At 41.4% G+C, this 10,000-nt stretch overlaps 1 protein-coding gene across 5 annotated transcripts in view; it reads left to right on the top strand.

The window, feature by feature from the left end:
* Positions 1–10,000, top strand: part of LOC126985437 (uncharacterized) — a 239,188-nt gene that overhangs the window by 149,215 nt on the left and 79,973 nt on the right. For 4 of the 5 annotated variants that reach the window (XM_050840306.1, XM_050840305.1, XM_050840307.1 and 1 more), the window contains exons 7-8: positions 6,954–7,175; positions 8,435–8,622. In XM_050840306.1, the coding sequence (XP_050696263.1) occupies positions 6,954–7,175; positions 8,435–8,622 (410 nt within the window). The remainder of the gene's footprint in view (positions 1–6,953; positions 7,176–8,434; positions 8,623–10,000) is intronic. The other variant, XM_050840308.1, reaches the window with a different exon arrangement.

The following is a 10,000-nucleotide window of genomic DNA, read 5'->3' as shown; positions in this document are numbered from 1 at the left end:
CCTTTCGGTCTTCCTTCTTCCTCTTTTTCCTACTTTTATCTACTTACTCACCCTTTCCTCTTTCTCTTCCTCCTCCTCCTCCTCCTTAATCTCTCTCTTTCTCTTGGCTATCCTGTGCCATTACTTTCTTTACCTCTTTTCTCTCTCTCTCTCTCTCTCTCTCTCTCTCTCTCTCTCTCTCTCATGGAGGAATAAAAATTAATCTCATGGAGGAGGAGAAGAGAGAATGATGATGTTGAAGAGAAGAAGAAAAAGAGAAAGAAGAGAAGATCGAAGGAGGTTTGAAAAGACCTTATCGAGGGTGAAGAGTGTGTGTGTGTGTGTGTGTGTGTGTGTGTGTGTGTGTGTGTGTGTGTGTGTGTGTGTGTGTGTGTGTGTGTGTGTGTGTGTGTGTGTGTGTGTGAAGGAGATAAAAGGAACGTACCACAGCAAACAGGTTACAAAAACAAGATATGAAACAAGACAAACAAGATAACGATGAATTCGAAGAAAAACAAGGAAGCAAAGAAAACCGAAAATAAAGAAGAGGAAAGGAGAAGAAAGAGGAAATAAGAGAAAAGAAGGAATAATACAAAGAAGAAAACATATTCGAAAACAATGAAGGAAATAAGGAAAAGAAAGAGAGATTAAAGAAAAGAAAAAATAGAAGAAAGAAGAAATAAAATAAAAGAAAGAATAATACAAAGAAAATAACGAGTCCGAAAACAAGAAAGCAAGTAAAGAAAAGGACGAAGAAAAGAAAAGAAGAGAATTAAAGAGGAAGAAACAAGAGGAAAGAAAAAAAAGAATAAGGAAAATCAGGAATAAAAAAAATACAAAAAACAAATTAAAAAAAGAGAATCAAACACAGAAAAACAACACAAACAAATATAAAAAAAAACACGATAGCAAACAAGTTAACAGGAGTCTGAAGAGAACGAAAAAAAAGAGAAAATCAGAGAATAAAAGAAAACCAAAATATAAGGAAAGAAAGGATAAACAAGTAACCATAACAAACAAACAAACAAACAAACAAACAAACAGGAAATGAAATAAAGAAACAGAAAGTAAGAATCAAGGAAAACAAAACAAAACTATCTTTAAAAAATACAGAAAAAAAAAGGTCAAGAAAATCGATAACAAACAAACAGGAATAGAAGAAAAAAAAACGAAAAATAAGTGAAAAAATAAAGAAAACAAAACAAAAGAACATGAAGAAAAAAACACAAAAATAACAAGGAACTCGAAAACAAACAAATAAACAAACATTAAATGATTCAATGGCAAAAATAAAGAGGAAATCAAAGAAGAAAAAAAACTATCTCTTCTTTTTTCTCTTCTCTCTCTTCCTCATCTTTTTTCCTTTCCTCTTCCCTCTCTCCTCTCGTCTCTTCCTCATCTCTCTTGTTTCTCTCTCCTTTTCTCTTCTCTCTCTCCTCTCGTCTCTTCCTCATCTCTTTTGTTTCTCTCCTCTCCTCTTCTCTCTCTCCTCTCCTCTCTTCCTCATCTCTCTTGTTTCTCTCTCCTCTCCTCTTCTCTCTCTCCTCTCCTCTCTTCCTCATCTCTTTTGTTTCTCTCTCCTTTCTTCTCTCTCCTCTCCTATCCTCCTCATCTCTTGTTTCTCTCTCCTTTCCTCTTCTCTCTCTCCTCTCCTCTCTTCCTCATTTCTTTTGTTTCTCTCTCCTTTCTTCTCTCTCCTCTCTTCCTCATCTCTTTTGTTTCTCTCTCCTCTCCTCTTCTCTCTCCTCTCCTCTCTTCCTCATCTCTTTTGTTTCTCTCCCCTTTCCTCTTTTCTCTCTCCTCTCCTCTCTTCCTCATCTCTCTTGTTTCTCTCTCCTTTCCTCTTTCTCTCCTCTCGTCTCTTCCTCATCTCTTTTGTTTCTCTCCCCTTTCCTCTTCTCTCCTCTCCTCTCTTCCTCATCTCTTTTGCTTATCTCCTCTCCTCTCTTCCTCATCTTTTGTTTCTCTCTCCTCTCCTATCCTCCTCATCTCTTGTTTCTCTCTCCTTTCCTCTTCTCTCTCTCCTCTCCTCTCTTCCTCATTTCTTTTGTTTCTCTCTCCTTTCCTCTTCTCTCTCTCCTCTCTTATCTTCCTCATCTCTTATTTCTCCCCCGTGTGGAAAACCGACAAACTAAAGATCAAAATACACGATAACAAACGAACAGGAAGTGAAGAAAAAATGAAAAACAAGGAAAATCTAAGGAAAACAAAAAAAGTATAGACGAAAGAACCGGCAGAAACTATCGACAATAAAGGCAAAAGGTGTTTCTCTCCCTTATACTGGTCAGTCCATCATATTATCGGGGAGGAGGAAGACTGATGGAGGGGGGAGGGAGGGAGGGAGAGAAGGAGGAAAAATGGAAAGATAGTCGTAAAGTGAGAAAGAGAGGTAAGGAAAAGGAGGAAAATAGAAGTGAGAGATGAAAGAAGGAAGAGAAAAGGAAGGAGATAGGGAGGGAGGTAGAAGGGAGGGAGAGAAGAAGGAAAAATGGAAAGATAGTTAAGTGAGGAAGAGAGGGCAGGGGAGGTAAAGAAAAGGAGAAAAATAGAAGGGAAAGATGAAAGAAGGAAAAGACAAAAGAAGGAAAGGAAGGAGAGAGGGAGGGAGGAAAGAAGGAAAAGAGGAGAAGGAAAAATGGAAAGATAGTCGTGAAGCGAGGAAGAGTGGGCAGAAGAGAGGAGAGAAGGAAGAATGGTGGAGAAAGGAAGGAAGGAGGAAGGAGAAGAAGGAAAGGAAGAGAGAGATGGGAGGAAGAAAAGGAAGAGAGGACAGGAGAAAAGAAAAAAAAGGAAAGTGGAAGAGAGGAAAGTAGGGAAGAAGAGTAGAAGAGCTGAATGGAAAAAGAAAAGAGAAGGAAAACTTATGGAGAGAAGGAGGAAGAAAGAAAAGTAAGAATGGAGAGAAGGAGAGTAAAAAGGATAGATAGAGTAGGAGAGAAGGAAGGGAGGTAGAGAGGGAGGGAGGAAGTTTGAGGAGAAAGAGAGGAAGAAAGGAGAGGAGAATGGAGAGAAACATTTCATTATCTTTCCTCCTTCCTCCAATATCTCACTTAGTAATCATAATATACCTTGACCCACTCTTCCTCCCCTCTCCCTCCATTCCTCCTTCTTCCTCCTCCTCCTCTTTCTCCTCTTCCCTCCCGCCACCTGCCAACCTCACTCCACTTCTCTTTCACTTTATTTCTCCTCTATATTCATCTTTCTCTTCCTTTCTTTCTTCTTTATTTCTTTTCCCTTTCGTCTTCTCTTCTTTCTCTCCCTCTTCTCCTTTGTTTCTTTTTCCTCTCCTCTTCTCTCTCCTTTCTTCTCTTCCTCCTCTCTTGTTTTTCTCTCCTCTTTTTCTCCTCTCTTCTTCCTCTTCTTCATCTCTTGTTTCTTTCTCTTTTCCTCTTCTCTCTTTCTCTTCTCTCCTCTTCCTCATCTCTTGTTTCTTTTCCTTTCTTCTCTCTCCTCTTCCTCACCTTTTGTTGCTCTTTCTCTCCTCTTCTCTCTTCTTTACTTCACATTTCCTACACCTTCACCTTAAACACACACACACACACACACACACACACACACACACACACACACACACACATTCGTCACACACAGCAGCCACTCAGCGAAGCGTATATCAACTCGTAATTGTTTTAATAGAGGAAAAGCGTGAATCATTATGGAGTTTCGGGATGGAGGAGGAGTTACACTTGACTTTTATATAGATGAATGCTAAAAAAGATTCCCTCGAACGTGTGTAGAGAGAAAGGGAAGCGTTGTCTATGGCGTGTTATGTGTGAAGGGTGAAGGGAATTGTGTGTGTGTCTGTGTGTGTTAATGTTGAATTTTCCCTTGATCGTTGCTTTAGAGAAATGTTAGGTGAAGAAATGCAAGAGAGAGAAGGTTCACCTGTACTAGTCGTTAATAATATAGATGTTAAGGATTATGTTCTAGCTGTGAATCGTATGTTAGCGGTGACTATACTCTCGATTGCTGCTTTAGAGAAATATTAAGTGTCGAAATGCGATAGAGAGAGATTTACTCGTACTCAGCGTTATAATGATATAGATGTTGATGAATGCTGTGACGACTAAATAGAGTAAGTAGAGTAAACAGAGGAAATAATGCTACAAAAATACTGAAGGGTTACTCGTTCTCGGCGTTTTAGTGATAGATGTCAATGATGGCGTTTGATGATTGCTGAGAAGACTGACGTTAACTTGTGCTAAAGAGAAAGGAAGGGGAGATATGCTGGAAGTTTGTTCAAAGCTAAATATTCAAATAAGTAAATAAATATATAAGCGATAGAGAGAAAATTAACTCGTATTTGGAGTTTTAGTGATGGATGTTAAAGATTTTTTTACAACAAAGGAGACAGCTCAAGGGCACAAAAAAAGGAAACAATAATAAAAGAAAAGCCCGCTACTCGGATGATGATGATGATGATGATGAATACTATGAAGACTGATGTTGACTTATGCTGAAGAGAAAATAAGAGAAGTTAGTGTTATGAAAATGTTGAAGATACTATACTCATACTCGGCGTTTTAGTGATAGATGTTAATGATGATGATGATGATGATGATGATGAATACTATGAAGACTGATGTTGACTTATGCTGAAGAGAAAATAAGAGAAGTTAGTGTTATGAAAATGTTGAAGATTCACTCATACTCGGCGTTACAGTGATAGATGTTTGTGTCTGTGTTGGTGAATGTGAACACTGATATTAATAACTTATACTAAAGAGAAAATAAAATGAAACGATTCTGTGAAAATGCCAAAAGTTTATGATGAAAGAAAATAGAAGGATGTGATGATGCAACGAAATGATAAAAGTTTACGTTGAAAGTTAAGTATGCAAATAAAAAAGTAATGTGGAAGATTTGCACTTAAAAATACATTAAATAAGGAAATGATGCTACGGAAATACTAAAAAGTTTGTTGGAAGTTAAATATACGATTAAAAGAGTAATATGAAAGATTGGCGCGTAGAAAATACTTTAAACAAGGAAGTAGTGCTACGAAAATGCTGAATGTTTATGTTGGAACTAAAATAACAATGTGAAGACTAATGTTGAAAACTGACGCCGTAAAAAGCATAAAATAAGGAAATGAAGTTATGAGAGTGTTGAAAATTTATGACTCAAGCAGAAAGTGAGATACAACTGATATGTTTATGACGAAAAACAAGAAAAATAAACAAATATATCAACTTGTACCGTAAAGAATAAAAAAAAAAAGAGATGAGGTTCCAAAATACGCCACGTTGAAGAAGGAACAGTAGCAAATCTGATTAAAAATACAGTACTTGGAAATACACGTCTGGAACTGGAAAATAACATAAACAGTAAACAAATAACAATGTGCAGGAGTAAGTAATTCTAAAGGTAGTTATATTTATAATTAATAGACAGACACGTGAATTTGATCATAATGGAACAAAAAATAATACCCAGAGTTAATACAGGAAACTAACACATTAATACAGTCCGTTAGATAGTGATAATAATAATAATAATAATAATAATAATAATAATAATAATAATAATAACAATAATAATGACAACAATAATAACATCCATACGTTACATCATCATAATAAATTTCACACACACACACACACACACACACACACACACACACACACACACACACACACACACACACACACACACACACACATACACACAGAGGAAGGAAATAAATGTCGTGCGTGGAGGAATAAAGGAAAGAATAAAAGGAGGAAGAGTAGAGTGCATGGTAGAGAATAATGCTTGCTGGAGGAGGAGGAGGAGGAGGAGGAAGAGAAGGAGGAAGAGGAGGAGGAAGAGGAGGAGAGGTTGTTATTCAGACCTTTCATCGAACAAAATTACGGGAGCGTGTATAATAAATCCTGGTTGTGTACTGGAGTGTGTGAGTGCGTGCGAGTGTGTGTGTGTGTGTGTGTGTGTGTGTGTGTGTGTGTGTGTGTGTGTGTGTGTGTGTGTGTGTGTACCTACCTTCCCTCCGTGTTAATTTAGTCTTCTTACCTGTATGTGTTTATTTTTACCTGTTTATTTTCTATTTTTACCTTGTTATTCTCAGTAGTAGTAACAGCAGTAGTGGTAGTAGTAGTTGTTGTTGTTGGTGGTGGTGGTGGTGTTGTTCTTGTGTTATTTATTCCTATTCCTTAAAACAAATATCTTCCAAAAAAATACTAAAATTTCTCCAGTTTTAAACAATTTTCTTCCATGGTTTTATTTACGATCCCACTCTCGCTTACTTTCTCTCTCTCCTTCCCTTTCACTCTCTCTCCCTCACTTTCAATCTCACCCTCTTTCTTCCTCACTCCCTCCCTCTCCCTCTCTCCCTCATTAAGATCCATTTCCTTTTACTCCCTCCTTCTCTCCCTTCTCTAATTGTGTGGTTATTTCTCCTTCCCTCCACTCCCCTATTCTTCCTCCCTTCTCCTCCGTTTCTTCACTCTCCTTCCCTTTTCACTTTCTTTTCACTCCTCACATATCACCCTCACACCTTTCTTTTCTTCACCAGGTAACTTTATATCCCTCTTTACACTCACCTGAGCCTTTACTTCCTCACCTTTACTCTCAGGTAACCTATACGCTATCAACCTTTAATTCCTCACCTAGAATTCTCAGGTAATATATCACGCCATATCTTTCCTCAGGTGATCCCCAGGTAACTCATTGTACCCTTTTCTCTTTTATTTGATTCCTCGCCTCAGCTCTTTTCAGGTAACTCATCATTGTATCTCCTTCCTCATGTATTTCTCAGGTAACTCATATATTAATACCTCCCTCATGCAATTCCTACCCTCCCCATTTCCCTTCATGTAATTCCTCCTCTCTACTTTTCTCAACTAAACCCATCTTCGTGCAGCGCCCCTCATCTTTCTCCATTTTCTTCATGCACTTCCTCCTTTCTACTCATCCTAGGCATGCCAACACACCATCATCTCCTGCATATAACTCCTCCCCTTCTTCCCCTCCCCCAGGCCGTCCCCAGCCCAAGGTGTCGTGGTGGCTTTCGGAGTCCATCATCGACGACTCCTTCAGCAGCACGGCGGGCACTCCGGCGGGCGGCAGCGACTCCATCGTGTCCAACACCCTCATCATCAACCCCCTGACGCGCGCCCACGCCCACTCGGTGCTCACCTGCAAGGCCGCAACCGCACCTGTCGCCGTCACCACCACCACCGTCACCATCGACATGCACTGTGAGTTTGAGGGATGGGGGATATGGGGGGATTGGGAAGGGAGTTCGGGGATGTTGAGGATGGATGGGATTATGAAGGTTGTGGGGCTTGGGTAGTGGGAGGTTGGGTAGGGGTGCAGTTAGGGATGGGTGGGGTTGGGGGTTGAGTGTGTTTGAGGATTCGGTGTTGAGGTTAGGTGTTGTTTGGGGGGTGTTGGGAAAGAGGTGGTTGGGTGCAAGGTGCTAAGAATGGGGTGCTGAGGAGCTGTTGGGAATTAGTGTGTTTGGGGATAGGTGAAGGATGGGTGAGGTTGTGGATGAGTGGTAAGGTGATGTATAAGAGGATGAGGCTGTGGGGAGCTAAAAACCGTGGCAGGGAATGTTTTGGTAATGGAATTTGACGGGGAGAGAAATTTAAGCTAAGAATGTGGAAGAGATGTTAATAATACCAATAATAATAATAACTCCACCGTTAGCCATAAAGTTAATACACCCAAATATGCTAAAAAATGTACAAGTTAACAAAGGAATGACAAGAAGCAAGGTGAGGAATGTTAAAAATGTAGAAAAAATAAAAATAACAGTATAGGTGGTTGCGTGTGTGTGTGTGTGTGTGTGTGTGTGTGTGTGTTGTGGTCGTGTCGTGATGGAGTTCTAGATGATTACCGCTAATTTACCTGGAGAGCTTGACTAATATACCTGTTGTTCTCACCTGTTTTTCTCCTCCCCTCCACCTGCCCCTTCCTCTTCCTTACCTCCCTCCGTTTTTTTCCCCTCTTGTTTTTATCCTCATTCTCTGCCTCTTCCTTTGACCTTTTTCTCCTCCTTTTCTTCCTCTTCACCTTTCCTCTCCCTTTTCCTTCCCTTCTCTTCTAACCACTTCTTTTAATCGACTTCTCCCTTCTCCTTCTATCCCTCCTCTTCTCTTCTATCTTCTCTCTCCCTCTCCCTCTCTCTTCTCTTCCCCCTCGCTTCCTCTCTCTCCTCTCCTCCCCTCTTCCCTCTTTCTCCCCCTCTCCTCCCTTTCTTCCCCTCTCCGACCTCGCTTCCTCTCTCATCCCCTCTCCTTCCTTCCTTCCCCTCTCCTCCTCGCTCCCCTTCTCTTCCCCTCTCTCCCCTCCTCCCCCTCTCTCCCCTCATCCCATCTCTTCCCCTTCAACGATTCCAATCGCTCCTTTCCTTTTCTCCTCTCTCCCCTTCTCTTCCACTCTCTTCCCCTGTGACCACCTCCCCCCCACCCCCGGATGACCTTCCTCACTACCCCCCCCCTTCTCCCCCCAGTGCGCCCCCTCATGGTGGACATCACAGGGGCCGCCGTGGGGGGCTCCGTGCGGGCGGGTGACCTCCTTGACCTGACCTGCACGGCGCGGGGGTCAAGGCCGCAGCCCATCATCACGTGGTACAAGGGCGCCACGCTCATCCACACGCAGAACACGCAGCGGGTGAGTCTGTACCGGATGACTGGATGGGTAGGTGGATGACTGATATTGTTTTTTGGATGACTGGACGAGTGGATGGAGGGCTGATAAGTTGTTTTTTGGATGACTGGGTGAGTGGATGAAGGACTGATAGAGTCTTTTTTTGGATGACTGGATGAGTGGGTGGACGACTGATAGATTGGTTTTGGAATGAATGGGTGGAGAGGTGGATGACTGGATGACTGACTGGGTGGAAGACTGACAGATTGGTTTTGGGGTGAGTGAATGGAGAGGTGGATGACTAGGTGGAAGACTGATAGACTGGTTTTGAAATGAATGAGTGGAGAGGTGGATGACTGGATGATTGGGTGGACGACTGATAGATTGGTTTTGGGGTGATTGGGTAGAGAGGTGGATGACTGGGGAGGTGGATGATTGGTTAACTGAGTGATTGGTTGGGTGGATGTCTGGATGACTGTATGGTTGGATATTTAGATGACTGGATGACTGAACTGGTGGGTGACTGGATAAGTGAATGGATGAGTAAGTGGATGACTGGATGACTTGATGGTTGATAAAATATTGCATGATTGAATGGATTGAAGACTTAAGTGAACAGATAAGTAGTTGGATAAGTGGATGAATAACCAAGTGGATGACAGGTAAGGTATTGTAACTGCATGAAGGAAAGGAATGAAATGTAATCTGTTCAGTACGCCATGCCTCAGTGCGCAGCTCCGTCTCTTACCTGTACTGAGGGAAAGGGAAAACACTAATTGATAGACACACAGGTAAATGACGGACAGGTGGAAATTCTTTATAAGTGAGAGTAAATGGGTTAAAAAAAAGAGACAGGTGAATGAGAGACAAGATTAATAATTTCACGATGGGTGTGTTATTGGTTAATGAAGCGATAGGCTGAATAAGTGATCAAACTTCATTGAACGTTATAAGGGCATTAACGTTTCGCTGACTTCGTTATATCGAGTGTACGTTCGTCTTGTTTTGCTGGTGGTTATTACGAACTGGTGTCAAGAAATATACATAATGCTCGTTTAGGTAAATAGATTCTCTCTCTCTCTCTCTCTCCTTTAAAAACGACTCTGAATGCTCACGTATGGAGAGAGAGCGAGAGAGAGAGTGAGAGAGAGAGAGAGAGAGAGAGAGAGAGAGAGAGAGAGAGAGAGAGAGAGAGAGAGAGAGAGAGAGAGAGAGAGAGAGAGAGAGAGAGAGAGAGCGTCACTGATACAGCCACTCTATTATACAGCGACATATTCCATCTCTTCGTCTCCCTCTTCGCTACGTAACATTCAATTGCATAATGTTTCGTTCTTGAAGATAGCGGTGGTGGTGGTGGTGGTGGTGGTGGTGGTGGTGGTGGAGAGAGAATAATGGTGGAAGAAGAGTGGAAAGGAGGAGGAGGAGGAGG

This window comes from Eriocheir sinensis, chromosome 59 (assembly GCF_024679095.1).
Source record: "Eriocheir sinensis breed Jianghai 21 chromosome 59, ASM2467909v1, whole genome shotgun sequence".
Lineage (NCBI taxonomy): Eukaryota > Metazoa > Arthropoda > Malacostraca > Decapoda > Varunidae > Eriocheir > Eriocheir sinensis.
This window is presented reverse-complemented; position numbering and strand designations above follow the sequence as displayed.